Source organism: Saccopteryx leptura, chromosome 1 (genome assembly GCF_036850995.1).
Source record: "Saccopteryx leptura isolate mSacLep1 chromosome 1, mSacLep1_pri_phased_curated, whole genome shotgun sequence".
In the NCBI taxonomy this organism is placed as follows: domain Eukaryota; kingdom Metazoa; phylum Chordata; class Mammalia; order Chiroptera; family Emballonuridae; genus Saccopteryx; species Saccopteryx leptura.
Genome location: NC_089503.1, coordinates 230,755,959 through 230,771,506, shown reverse-complemented (window position 1 = coordinate 230,771,506; position 15,548 = coordinate 230,755,959). Strand labels below are relative to the sequence as shown.

Here is a 15,548-nt window from a genome sequence, read left to right as displayed (position 1 = left end):
ATTAATGGATTATAGAGAAACAGAGAGGGGAAAGAGGAGAGAGAGAGAAAGAGAAGCATTCCTTTGTTGTTCCACTTGGTTGTGCGTTCCTTGGTCACTTTATACGTGCCATGACCTGGGATTGAACCAGCAATTTTAGTGTTTTGGGATGACACTCTAACCGACTGAGCTAACAGGCCAGGGTCGCCACTGAATTCCTATAGCAAAAATAAGATATCTATGAATATACATCAGATTGGTAACAAAAATACCAAACTCTTGAAAGTCTCACATTATAATCTAATGGAGAATATAATATTTATATAATGGGGCAATATGAATCTTCATATGCTACTGTTGGCTGTATAAATGGCTACCGTTATCTCAGAGAGCAATTTGGCGATATATAATCAAGGCAAAAATACTTATTTCAAAACATTCCAACAATTTTACTTCTAGGAACATAACCAAAAGGAAATGTGCACAGAGTCTCATTGCAATATCTTTGCTGTAGATAAATTATTAAAGATATGTAAATATGCATTAGCTGGGGGAAAATGAATAAGTAAATCATGATATGTTCTGTACTTTGTGGTGCAATCAAATAAACTATATCTTCATGTGTTAGTGTGAATACACAGTAAACATATGAAATGAAAAAGTAAGTTTCGTACCAATAAGTAGCATGATTCGAAATACATAAAATCTGAGAGAAATATGGCAAAATATAACAGGTAAATCTGAATGGTAGATATATAGCTTTATTTTATTATTTTCTCATTTTTTATTATATTTAGCAAGCAAAAGAAAAAGTATCAATTACATATATTTAATTTTTCTATGTTAATTTCTATATATGATGTTCAATTTTCTTATTTAACTACTTATTTATTATAATGTTTAAGTAATTTTAAGAATAAAATGCTGTACTAATTAAATGCTTTTCTATATTTAGACAAAAAACTAAATAGAGACTGAAGAAGCTGAGGGAAATTAAATAAAGGAGGCATAACCTTAAAAAATGGGAATAATTTAGTAATTTATATGAAAGAATAGGATATTACTATAAATGAGAAGATGATGATGACAGTGACCTAGGAATAAAACATTATAAAAAAATTTTTGAGACAAAGAAAAACTACCAGGGATAAACATGTTGGAAAAGAAGTTTAAAAATGATGCTGAATATATATGATTAGGTTACAAAGGGTGATAATAATTAGAAACTGTAATATGATTTGGCATAAGACAATTTCATGATTAAAGAAATATTTAAGGACTCATTCTGGCAATATTATTATGAAGTTAATTGTTGAGAACGGATCATAGCATTCCAAAGAGGAGTTGTTAAATTCCAGGCATAAAGACACAGAGTAGGGTATTATCCATGAGTGGGATTTCAGGGTCTGGAGATATAAATATTCCTAATTCGACTGAGTACTGTCAAATAACTAGTCTCATTCCTATGCCACTAGAACTTGTTTATAATTAAACTTGAAAACAACATCTTAAGATTTTCAAGAATTGTTCTCATGTGCCGAGGGAGAAAAGGAGACCCAGCAATAATTGTCAGAATGAATTTAGGGTTAGAATTCTATGACTTCATGATTATTTCTTAAATAGGTTTGAAAAGGCAATTCACCATTGATTGAATATTCCTAGAGTCTGAAAGTAGGTTGATGGTCTGAGGGGTAATGAGGAGGACCCCTGCAATACTTTAATTTCTTTTCTAGACTTAATAACTACCTACATACAGGTAGCTGGAGAAAACAATAAACACCATGTACTCCCAATTATTACAAATTTAACTTTATTTTCAAATAGACTTATTTAAGTATTCATCTGTGTAGAAAAAGGATATAAATCCTGTGCTTCCAAATGTCAGTTATACAGTAGAACTACTTGAAGAAAATAAATAAATAAAATTATGTTGAATTTTAGTAAAAATAAAATCTTTGAAATTTTATAATTTGCAAAGTTTGTACATTATTTCCTGAATTAAAAAAAAATCTTGTCACATAGTTTATTTATCAGGTCAAATTTACATATTAAGCCATAAAGAATATCTTTTTAAATGATAAAAACATTCATTCCTTTTTAAAAATTTGATAAGATGCTTACTACACAATCTCTACTATTCTAAGTGCTGGGGACTTAATGGTGTATACAGAACAAGACAGTGCCTGGTTTTTCTCTTACATATAGAGTACTATATCTACACATAAATACAAGCAGACAGAAATAAAATATGTGTAAAGATATTGATATTTACAGTGGGTTTTATTGGAGTCCCTAAAACTATAACAAAGTTACATAACAATGAGTAAATCTGAAAATATTATGAAGAAAAAAAGCAAACGTTTTTGTAGGAAGTGAACATCAGCATTCTTCTATGTTGTGTTTATTCCCCAGATGGTTCTGGGGTGGATGAGCCCCTGGGGACATTTCAGTTATCTTCAGCAAAAACAGAATGCATATCCAGTAGAGATTGGTGAATATATATTCAATAATTTCTATGATTGTAATCATACTGGCCCCACAAAATAGGCCCAGTTGACCGCCAACATCTGCTGTAATAAAACCAATAAATTAAACAAATCATATATTTTTCATAAAAAGGAAATTAAACATCACTAGAATTTAAATTTTGTTTGAAGCTAATAAGTTAATCTTAAAAGATATTATAGGAAGATGAGTTGATTGTCTTATTTTAAGTTTGGAATAAAGTAGTAGCAATGAATAATATCTTGAAATAATATTCGAATAAATCATCTCAAAAAAGAGAGAGAAAAAGCAAACAAAATCTGGATCCAGAATTAAACTCAAAGTCTTTGGAGGATAGTAATTGAAATTCATAAAATATCCTTGACAATTACAAATTAATTTTCATGTGTTCAATGAAGAGTAAAAATAGGACATTCAGATAGCATTATTAGGCCATGATTCTTTCCATCAACATAAATTTCCATGCAATTTGTGACTTCAAGTGGCCAAACTATTTTTTATAAGCACTTGTAATATTTCATTAAACTAAAATATATTAACAGCACTGCCATCATCTTAAGAAATTTTGTCAATCCACATTTCTTTTTATGCATGTGTTGTTAATTTTGATAAAATCTACATAACATAAATTTTATTATTTTAACCATTTTAAGTGTACAGTTCTATGGCACTAAGTACATTCACATTGTTGTATAACCATCATAACCGCCCACCTCCAGAACTTTTTCATTGACAACCATCATTCTACTTTTTGTCTCTATGAATTTGACTACTCTTGTATTGCCTTATAAAATAAATTACATCATTCATGTGTTCCTCATTGCCCTGAGCTATTCTTAGAATTATGCAAATTTTGTAAAGTATGACCATGAAGTACAGGCTTGCCCAGGAGCTTTGAGGAATTTCCTCCCTATTCAGGGGTTCAGCTGCCTGTGTCAGATGGTTGTTAATTGTCCCTGCTCTCGTACCTTCCTCTGTCTCTTCCCTGACTTCCCTTCAATATGCAGTGAGATCTCAGAAATCAGTAATTCAGTTTTTTAAGGAATGTATGATGACAAAGAGTGAGCAGACAGTGGTGGCCACTTAATGTGAAATTTTGCTTGCTCAGGAATCTTCTTTTCAATTCACTCTGGGTAGAGTTCTGTGTGGAGGTCTGAGATGCCTGACATTCTACCCTGATGTTGGATTGCAGAGCACTGTACAATGGTCATTTGCCGCCGGGGGGTGGGGGTGGGGATGTCTGAAGGGAAAATAAGATGCTGTGAGTGAAAGCCCAGGAGAGGTTTGCTGGTGGTGTGTCCAGGGAGTGGAAAAGTGTCAGATTCAATGGCAGGTAAAGGACAATCACTATTGATTCTTTTCCTCCACTGATAAGCTAAACTTTAAATACAAAAGGGAACAAATAACTGGTGGAAAAGTTTTTTTAAATTGAGGAGCAATTAAATAATACTTACCAAGTAATTCAGACATGCTCACTGCTTTTTGCTGATGGGTTATCTTATAGTTTAGGTCACTATAGTTTATTTCAATGTTTACAAGATTTTCTCTGGGGATAAAAACAGAGTTAAGCCAGCTCAAGATTGTCAGCACTACAGTTAATTCTCATTTGACAAAAGTAATATCCAATTTTGGTTCAGATGTTATTTAATGTAAAATTAGACACACAATCATTATATTTATACCTAATCATAATAACCTTCGTTTGGATGCCACTCTGGTCATGCTGATATTTAGGGAAAAGAATTTTTCCCCAGATTCGCTAATTTTTTTATTCCTCATTCCCAAGAAACTGAAAAAAGACATTAAATGTAAATATCTACTGAGCAGATTTGAGTATTTACCAACATTCAAGTGTGTGTCTAATTTTAATTCAAATCTTAATTTCAAACTTATACTTATGTGAGCCTGGAGAAACTACATGTTTTTTTTTTTGGGGGGGGGTTGAGTCTTGGTTTCTTCATCTCTAGTCAAGATTTTAGGGTTGATACCACCTCACACCAGTCAGAGTGGTGCTCATTAACAAAACAACACAGAATAAGTGCTGGCGAGGATGTGGAGAAAGGGGAATCCTCCTGCACTGCTGGTGGGAATGCAGACTGGTGCAGCCACTGTGGAAAACAGTATGGAGATTACTCAAAAAATTAAAAATCGAACTGCCTTTTCACCCAGCCATCCCACTTTTAGGAATATATCCCAAGAACACCATATCACTGATTCAAAAGAAGAAATGCACCCCCATGTTTATGGCAGCATTGTTCACAATAGCAAAGATCTGGAAACAGCCCAAGTGTCTGTCAGTGGATGAGTGGATTAAAAAGCAGTGGTACATATACACAATGGAATACTATGGGGCCATGAAAAAGAAGGAAATATTACCTTTTTCAACAACATGGATGGGCTTGGAAACTATTATGTTCAGTGAAATAAGCCAGGCAGAGAAAGAAAAATATCATATGACCTCACTCATTTGAGGAATCCAAGGAACAATGTGAACTGAGGAATGGAATTAAACCTGAAGGGAAGGGAGGAGGGAGCAGTTGGGAGGGGGGCAAGGGAGATGTTCAGGGGAATACAGGGAGGGGGGGATGCATTTGGGGTGACACTAGAATCTATGTAAACACAATAAATTAAAGAAAAGCAAAAAAAGATTTTAGAGTTAGGATTTTAAAGTTATGGTGAAGAGAAATTAAATAATGTATTAAAGAATTGGCATATAATTGGTGGCAACAAATGGTAGTCATTTATTTTATGTCATTATGTCATTAATAAGTTAGGACAAATAATCTGTTTGGTTTTTTTTAATTTAGTGTCATGGATGAGCCTGGAGGTTATCATGGTAAGTGAAATAAGTCACTCAGACAAGGGCAGATAACCATATGATCACACTTATATATGGACTCTAAAAAACAATATAAACAAACGAATGAAACAGAAACAGACTCATAGATACAGAGAACAGACTGATGGCTGCCAGAGGGGCAGAGGGTTGGAGACTGGGTGAAAAAGTGAAGGGATTAAGAAGTACAAACTGGTAGTTACAAAATAGTTTGAGGATATAAAGTACAGCATAAAAAATATAGTCAATAATACTGTAATAACTATGCCAAGTGGATACTGAAAATATAAGGGTGAAAATATATTTATAAAGTATATTATTTTCTAACCATTATGCTGTACACATGAAATTAATACAGAACTATATTGAATGTAGACTGTAATTGAAAGAAAAATAAATAAAAATAAAAGGTTTTTTTTTTTTTTTTAATTCATGACCAGAGTAGCTAAATGCTATTTTTAAATGAGAACACTTTATATAGTTTTAGATACCCTTATGCTCTCAATCTCCAGTCAAGACTTCTATCTTGAACTGGAATAATATATCCAATTGCCTCTTGGTATTTCTACTTGGATGTTCAATTGGTATTTCAACACTGAGCAGGCATTGTCACAAAAAGAAAGAAAATGAGCCTGTCCCTTCCAGGAAAATAACTAATATGTCAATAATAATAACCAGTCAGTAATAAATTTTAAGCCTAGCTTTTATGTTAAAGTTAGAATTTTGAAAACTTTGTGTCTGCTGTAATGAGCTTGACAACTTTCCAATTTTGAAAGATTTTTCTGATAAGTAATAATATTAAAATGAAATGTGTATTATATAATAAAATAAATCAATATTTGAAAGATCTCCATAACTCGAAGAATTTTCCTGACGACTAATACATGATGTTCAAAATCATACATGAGTAAAAGAGCCAGTCAAAAAACAAGATCGATGGATATTAATATAATTGTGTATAAAAAATTCATTGATATGTTTTAATATTTCTCTGCTGACAGCTTTCAAATGCCACCATTTCCTCTTCTCGTCCCGTGAGAGATAAGCTGGTAAGAAAGCCTATGCATTCCCTTCATCGGCACCCAGGAAGATTAAACCGCGCAGACTCTTGCCTACATTTGAGATCTCTCATCCATGTTCTACCTCATAACCACAATGAAAGCCAAAGCCAGTAATTTTTAAGAGTGCAAAGGGACTTGAGACCAAAGAGTTTGAGAAGCACCGCTTCAGGTCTTTGCTCAATTGTCACTTTCCCAAGAGGATCTTAATTGACCACAACCCTCAACCCTGAGGACAAGCCTCCCTGCCTCTGGCTTTCCCAGCCCCTTTTTCTGCTTCCTTTCCCTCCACAGCACTTATCATCTAAGCTGACTGTATATGTTTTTATTGTCCACCCCAATGGAAACAAATGCAGTAATGAAGGGGTTTTGTCCTTTGTATGCAAGAGTATCCCTAATGCCTAGAAAACCCTTGAATCTTGACACACAATAGGTGCTCATTTTATAGACAAATAAGGGACAAATTAAAAATGAAACCAATTTATGAATGGATAAATATTAACCTGTCTGTCTCATAAGATAAGGTGGAAACCAACCACCTGGTGACTTTGAGTTGGCAGTAATAATTGTCATTAAGAACGAATTCTATTAGCATTGTTTCCAGGAATTATGTAGTATTCTTTAATATATCTAAGAAAGTTAACTATAATTTACTCTCCTTATTGTTTACAGTTTTAGAAATCAATGTTTCCAAATATACTTAATTCAAAATCTGTCATTAATATGTTTACTTAATTTCCATTGGTTCAGCCCTGGGTAACAGGACAATGTACTGTGTTTAAATTGATAATCAGGGGATATTTTAATATTTACAAATAATAAAACAATTTTCAAATTGAAGGAAATAATAAAGTTGTCTTGGAGGTCTAACAATTTTAGTAATATTGCAGCCTTTTTGCCCTCTGTTGTGCTCCTAATTTGCATGTGCACTGATAATGATGTTTAATTTCCCAAGCACAAGACTCATAACCATTTCTAAATGTTATTTATCTGTGTTTTTGAGAGAAGATAAATTCATCCCCTACAAAAATATTGTGATATTTACTCAGTATCTCTTAGGTAGATGTGTTACCCAGTAATTTGGATCTCATTGAATTTATGCCTCATGATGATTGTAAAATTGTTCAAAATTTAAGTCCAAAAAATATTTGTGTCAGAAGATGCATGATTAATAAGGGTGACATGCAAATTCGTGAAGCGTTCCATATTTTTATGTAAAGTAGTACAACCATTATAGAAGAAAGTATGGTGGTTCCTCAAAAAACTGAAAATAGAATTACCTTATGACCCAGCAATCCCTCTACTGGGTATATACCCCCAAAACTCAGAAACATTGATACGTAAAGACACATGCAGCCCCATGTTCATTGCAGCATTGTTCACAGTGGCCAGGACATGGAAACAACCAAAAAGCCCGTCAATAGATGACTGGATAAAGAAGATGTGGCACATAGACACTATGGAATACTACTCAGCCATAAGAAATGATGACATCAGATCATTTACAGCAAAATGGTGGGATCTTGATAACATTATATGAAGTGAAATAAGTAGTCAGAAAAAAACAGGAACTGCATTATTCCATATGTAGGTGGGACTTAAAAGTGAAACTAAGAGACATTGATAAGAGTGGTGGTTATGGGGGGAGGGGGGAGAGGGAGCGGGAGAGGGGGAGGGGGAGGGGCACAAAGAAAACTAGATAGAAGGTGACAGAGGACAATCTGACTTTGGGTGATGGGTATGCAACATAAGTGAACGACAAAGATAACCTGGAGTTGTTATCTTTGAATATATGTATCCTGATTTATTTATTTATTTATTTATTTATTTATTTTATTTTTTTTTTTAGAAAGATGTTTTTTTTTAATTTTTTTTTATTCATTTTAGAGAGGAGAGAGAAGGGAGAGAGAGAGACAGAGAGGGAGAGAGAGGAGAGAGAGACAGAGAGAGAAGGTGGAGAGGAGCTGGAAGCATCAACTCCCATATGTGCCTTGACCAGGCAAGCCCAGGGTTTTGAACCGGCAACCTCAGCATTTCCAGGTCAACGCTTTATCCACTGCGCCACCACAGGTCAGGCTTTTTTAATTTTTTTTTATCCTGATTTATTGATGTCGCCCCATTAAAAATAAAATTATTAATAAAAAATAAATAAAAATAAGGGTGAGAAGATGAAAAAAAGTCTGGTGATTTTGTATTTATAAAACACTAAAGAAATGCTACCAGGTGCTGGAATATGAGTGCTGTGTTAAGGTTTTAAATCAAGAAAATTATTTGATGCAATATTTCCTTGAAAACTTGCTAAAACAGAACAATTTACAAAATTGATTTGTTTAATAAAATTGGCTTAACTTCAGCCATAATTTATGCTTATATTCATTTCTACACTGTCTGCTTCACTGAAGCCAAGTGATTTTTATCATCTTCTCAGTGGGGTTCATCAACTCCCACAGGAGGCCCCGGATTGGTCAAAGTCTGGGATTGGTTTGTACCACAGGCATAAACACAGCAGGGTTCGTGATTTAGTTAGGGACCTTCTTCCTTCCTTCCTTCCTTCCTTCCTTCCTTCCTTCCTTCCTTCCTTCCTTCCTTCCTTCCTTCCTTCCTTCCTTCCTTCCTTCCTTCCTCCCTCCCTCCCTCCCTCCCTCCCTCCCTCCCTCCCTCCCTCCCTCCCTTCTTCCTTCCTTCCTTCCTTTCTTTCTTTTTATCTTATTGCTGCCAAGTTTCTACATATGCTCTCCTGGCAAGCTGCATTTCTGTTTTCTGTCATTACTCTTTGATTTCTGGTACCTCTTCACAAACCAGTTTCTTAATTATATGTATGACTGCTAACCGCCGACTCTATCTAGGATTTGAATGTCCAAGTTCAGCTGCATTTGTTCAGCTACCTGGTTCAGTCTTCATGGTAATGGCCTCCAATATTCATAACCATGTAAATTCCCCTCATGTCAGTTATGTGATAAGATTAATTATAGATCAACTCATAATAAAGGGGAATAGAATACACCCTCCAAAATATGCTGTTTTGGCATATTGTTTTTTTGAATTAAAGTTTCTTAACAAAGAGCCAGTGCAAGAGGACATTCTGACCATTGTCCCCCTAAAAGCAAAAACAAATCTCCCTTATGCAAGATGCCCTCCCTGCACCAGGAGGGTAAAAGGCATCCTTATCAGGAATAGGGAATTTAGGGCAAGGAGATGATTTATTTAAATAAACCTTGCTATTTCTTCACTACTACTACTCACTCCAAGCTCAAATCCCCTTATCTTTTTAATTTTCACAAATATATTGTTTCTCTGTCTAAAACATCTAAATGTTGACTGCCTTGGAAAGTTCTTTGAGCAATTTCACATTTTGTGAGCTCCCAAATGTACAAAATTAATTTTTTTCTCCTTTTAATCTGTCTTTTGTCAATTTAATTATTAGGCTAGCCAAAGAAAATGCTCATGTTAATAACAAATAACTTACAGGACTAGGAAAGATTACCTGATGTATTTTTGGCTTTGATTCAACTTCTTGGAAAGATGTTTTAAAGCTTTTTGACTGGGAAAAGTAGAATAAGAAATAGTAGCAGGATATTCTGTTTCCTCACAAGGAACAGGGCAGCTAGAGTTATGTGTTCCCATTGTACATAATCCCTTAACTTCGATGTGGTCTGAAATGAGAATCAGGTCAGGGCATTCAGAGAGGAGGACTATTTCACAGTGCGGAGGATAGAGCTTTAAAAAATTCTATCATTTTACATTTAATGCTAAAAACTTGGTTAAAAATTATATCACTACTTTCTTAACAAAAAGTATTTCTATTTTTTTTATTTATTGTATAATAAATACAGCAAAGGAGACAAAATGTAAAACATAGGCATTGTTATCATTGACTCAATTGAGTCACTAGATTTAGATGTTTGTTAGAAAAAAAAACAAAATTCTTTTCAGACAGTCTCTTGGCATATTTTCGTAAGATATCAGGCATTTGGATGGGGGAAAAATAGAAAGTTGTTAGTGTGATCTTGTGTCATTTTTAGAGGAACTTTTCAACTTAATCTTGAAAAAGCAGTAACTCAAGTTAAAACTAAAATTATCATTGGGCTTGTCCTGAACGTTTTATGGTGTGAAATATACTGCCAGGTGTTGAGTTTCTTAGTTCTGTGGACTTGGTGACTTCTAATTTAGCCACTGAGGTTTTCTGTTCTCTCTTCTCTCTTGGCCCTTGTAGAGCAACTGTTCTATTTATGGAAATGTGCACTGAAAAAAACAACCCTACAGGAAATGGTATTTGTCTTCAGCTTTCTTTTGGATGACCTGCCAGTTCCCAATCTCACTGTTCCTTGCTCTTGTTAGATGTTCTGGTTGTTCTTTTTCCTGTGGTTTTGTTATTGAAACTTTTCTTTCTTATGAATGATTTGTTCACCAAGCCCCCTTTAATGACCAACTCTTGGCTCATTTTCCAAACTATAACTTTGATATTCCTTCAAGGTATGACTTGGTGTGCATCTCTTGTCTTTTAAAACTACTAGTCATTCCACTCCTCTATACTCACAAATATATAGGTAATCAACACACACTCTCTCTCTTTCTCTCTCATGGTCTTATTATCCCACAACGGCCCCCCAACTTATTATTCCACAGAACTCCATGCATTATTTGTTGCCCCATATTTCCCCTTCAAGAAATCACAAGAAAATAGGCAACATAAATTCAACTCCATTAAACTTCAACATATTGAGCTTTTCAGGTATTAAAAAAATAACTCAGTTGCTGAACAATGTAGCAATGGCCACAGATGGTCAGAGCATTGCCCCATAGGGGGCTTGCTCGGTGGATCCCAGATGGGGCATGGGGGAGTCTGTCTGTCTGCCTCCCTGCCTCTCACTTAAAAAAAAGAAAAAGAAAATAGAAATATATATAAGATCCCTTCTAATCATATCTATACCATGAAATATTTTACAACCATTAAAAAGAACATATTAAATCTATTCTTGTTGTTTGGATATATTTCCACAATGGGTTAGAAAAGCAAGTTTCATAGAAAAGACCATTATGTGATTTCATTTTAATAAAATGACCTATAACATAGTGACATGTATATGAAGCTATATACCATATTTTCTCATGTATAAGACACATCCCTTTTTGAAAATTTGGGGTCTAAAACCTGGGTGCGGCTTATATAGTGGTTGTGGCATTTCAAATGCCATAGATGGAACTGAGGACAAGGCAATATATGAAGACAGTGATTCATCATCAGACACAGATGAGGACAGGCTAATGGATGGGAGCTTTGACAGTGATGAGGAGTTGTCTGACTATTATAATGAGTAAAACTTGAGTTCAATAACTTTATGTAATACATTTTTTTTTCAGATTTTGCACCTTCAAATAAAGGCATGTCTTGTACATGGGAGCATCTTATACATGGGGTATGTGGAGAATTATGGTGGAGAAGACTAGAAGGTTAATATTGGTTGAGGGTTAAGATAAGAAATATGTAAGCAAAAAATTTTGCTGTTTAGTGAGAATTTATCCTTAATAAATATTGCATGTATGGCTGTGATTACATTTATATAAAAATTTTACATATACATTTACATAGAATTAATATATAATAAAATTAATAAATGAAAGAAGTCACCTGAATAGTCACAATAATTTTCAGAGTGGTGCAACTTCTACTAATTTTGAGAAAAATTTTTTCTGTAATGTTTAAATTAGTCTCAACAAGCATGCTTTATTTATGTAATGAGAAGAAACAAAGTTATTTTGATTATAAAAAATATAAAATTTTAAAAAATGCATATTTAGAAATAAAAATCAGAACTCTCTGTTACTTCGTCACTGCATCTTTAATTCAGTTGTATCTTGAAATCAGAAGGTTTTTTGTTTTGTTTAATTACAACTGTTGTAGCTACCAATGTTCTTAACTTTTAGAAGTTTATTCATTGATTTTAAAGAGAGGAAGGGAGATAAAAGGAGACATATTCTTATATGTGTCTTGGCAGGGGATTGTCCTGCAATCTTCGCGTTTCAGGACAACACTCTAACCAACTGAGTTATCTAGCCCTTAAAAATCCTCTTTTATAGCCTTTCTTTTGTTTCACTTATGGACTATGCATAATCTAAGTAATATCTTTTGTAACTATGAACAGCATATGAATCATGAAAGTAAAAGAATATTTATTAAGCCACTTACCAAGTATAGGAGAAACACAGTTGTAAAACTTTTGAAGGTCACAATCTATCCCATTTCCTTAAAAAGAATAAGTATTAAGAGACTTTACATTTTATGAAATAAATGACATAATGCCAAACACTTTTTTTTCTTCCATCCATCCATCCATTCATCTACCCATCAATCATTCTATCTGTACATTTATTCTTTTGCATAAAAGTATAAAAACATGCTGATACTCTGAAAATACATACTGGGAAGAAAAATAATGTTTTTGTTTCTTTCCATCTGTGTGTATTATTCTAAAATTATTTAAGTGAATAATAATTTTAAAAAGTTGGTCACTTTGAAATTTAAAATTGCTTTCACATGTATTGTTTCATTTGTTTCAACTCTAATTGTATGATGAGGAATCATCATTTTACTGATGAAGAAATTAAGGTTCAGAATGTAGCTTACCCAAGCAGTTGAGGGGAATGATGATGCATTCTCTTCACCTTCTAGTTTGTTCCTTCTATTCAGTGTGTGTGTGTGTGTGTGTGGTGGGCCATAGTGATAAATTTATAGAGCCACAGTGGCTTTGCCTTTAATACACTCTACACTGTTTTATAAATATGCTGGAGAAGGGGGATGAAGGACAGTTAAAGAAAAATAAACAACACTTACACAGAGTATATTCTGTGCCAGGCAGTTTTTAAACCAGTTACATACTGTTTTATCCTTATCACAACTCTACAAACTAGGGCACTATTAATCTCTCCATTGTACAGGGAATACAGAGAGGTTAAGTCCAAGGTCACACAGATGAGAAGTAGTGAAGCTAAGATGAGCATCCTGGGTCAGAGTCCGGCTCTCATCTACCCTGCTCTCCTACTTCATTCCATGTTTGCCTCAAGTATCCATGGCTCTGCAAATGTTGGAAATTGTGTGCAAATGCATGGCGTTTCTTTTCCAGCCATAAAGTAAAGAGTTTCCCCATAGTGAAATATTTAGGGTAAGATTTATACAGATGATCTAATTTTTCTTTCAAATAGAGAAAACTATCATGAGCTGTTTTAGATATATGAGAGCACCCAATTTTATATTCTAATAACACTTTATATTCTTTCCCCGCAATCTCTGCTATGATTCCTTGAATTAAAATCTGTCAGTTGAAGTTGTATTTGTCAAGTGCACGAGTTTCCTAAATAGCATTTGATAAGAATAGAAAGCAATGTTATGATATGTTGAATTCTCGGGTTTCAGATTCAGTAAATAAAGTCAAATACTGGAAAAGCTGCCCTTCTTTACTTACCAGGAAGCAGGAAAGGTAAACACCCACACTGCTTCTCTATGTGCTGGGCTTTGCATTCCTTCAAGCAACCAGAAGTGCTGTAGCTACCGAAATTCTGCAGCTTGATGTTAGGGTTGCATTCTCCCCAAGGGTATTCTTGATGCACAGTCTTAAGAGAAAATAAATACTTGGTTCAGGAGAATGTTCTGGGTCAATTCACATCCCTTTACATCTCAAGAAGAAAGGCTGACAAACATTTTTTTATTCTCTTAGATCTTTCTGACTTTTTTTAGTTGACAATATTAGCCTATTTTGCCTACTCTATTAACTTGAAAAATCTCCAAAGGTAAGAATAATAATGGTCCTTTAATGTTTACCCCAACTGCTCTTTACCTGTAGAGAATTAATAAAATCAGACAGACTGTTCTAAACATTGATTCATATAAAAATATCATTTATGGAAATGATATTATTAGCATATTAATCAGCTCATCCACAAAAGAGGAACAAAAATCACACATAGGAAAAAAATCTTTTATTGAGCACCTATTATATACCAGATAATATGGTAAATACTTCCTATACACGATTTCACTTAAACTTTGTAACTATGAAAAGGAGAGGTGATGTCAGAGAAATGGTGCTGTGAGGAACGCCACCAACAAATCTCCCCAAAATTTCAACAAGTTCATCAACCAGAGACAGAAAAATCTATCCTTGGAGCATCCAGGAGTTCCACACACTGAAGGTGAAGGTAGGGTCGAGCGAAAAATTGACTAAATATATAATCAACCCCGAAGTAAATAAGTCGGACAAAGAAACACTCTGCCTTCCTCACTAACCTGAGCAAAGGCTGCTTTCACTTGGAACTGAGAGTGGGGGGGGGGGATAAGGTGTGGAGGAAGCTAGGCTGCAGCACAGACGTTCGTTCAAACTGAGGAAAGAGTGTGCCTGTGGTGAATCAGCCCACGTGAGCAGCTGCCCGCGAGCAACTGCCTGCGCGCCACAAGCATCCCGCCGTGAGCAGCCAATGTCCCGTGCACTGTGCCACGAGCAGCCCAACAGCCCACGCATGCCGAGAGCAACCACCCGCGCCACGAGCAGCAGCTGCCAGCAGCACACTGTGAGTGCGCCAAAGTGAACTTCCCTATGCCGAGCTTCTCTAGGTGGGCGGGGCGCCTCACCCAGCCATTCAAGCTAACAATCAAGCATTGGGGGAGGGGCGTGGGCAGCTTGCAGTTCTTTCTGGAGAAATTTGGCGGATCCAATCGCTGAAATTAGCTTAACCCACAGACTGCTCACCTCCCAACTGACCTACGCGGCTCTAATTGACAAGATCTCTCTCAGCTCAGCGATCCAAGACAAGAGGCATGATATTTTTTAGTGCCTCTTGCTAAAGGGGTGGGGGCAATTTCTGATCGGCAGAGCTTTCATACTCAGGGATATATGCTAAAAAGAGGGACTTGGCAGTATTAAGACCTCCTGTACTGCAGGCAGCGACTAGGGCATCTTCTTCCCAGCCAAAACAGGTTACAAAGTGCAGAAAGCCTGGGGAGAGTGGTCCTACAGAGTGCTAGGCATGCTGAACAGGCCTGGAGGCTCATAGAAAATCACCTTGAGAGCAATTGGCTCCCAGCCCCACCTGATTACGCTGGCTGCTCTGACTGCCAGAGCCTTACCCAGAGCCCTGCATTGAGTGGGGATTTGCCAGCTCTTTGAGCCTCTTACTCC

The 15,548-nt window shown here is 35.3% G+C and overlaps 1 protein-coding gene across 2 annotated transcripts in view; it reads right to left on the bottom strand.

Annotated features, from left to right (window-relative positions):
* Positions 1-1,860: 1,860 nt before the first annotated feature.
* The window catches only part of ASIC5 (acid sensing ion channel subunit family member 5), a 77,823-nt gene continuing 64,135 nt past the window's right edge, over positions 1,861-15,548 (bottom strand). For both annotated transcript variants that reach the window (XM_066360932.1, XM_066360933.1), the window contains exons 8-12: positions 13,839-13,986; positions 12,566-12,622; positions 9,863-10,031; positions 3,939-4,030; positions 1,861-2,549 (exon numbers count right to left, since the gene is read on the bottom strand). In XM_066360932.1, coding sequence (XP_066217029.1) covers positions 2,359-2,549; positions 3,939-4,030; positions 9,863-10,031; positions 12,566-12,622; positions 13,839-13,986 — 657 coding nt within the window. In that variant the 3' untranslated portion in view covers positions 1,861-2,358. The remainder of the gene's footprint in view (positions 2,550-3,938; positions 4,031-9,862; positions 10,032-12,565; positions 12,623-13,838; positions 13,987-15,548) is intronic.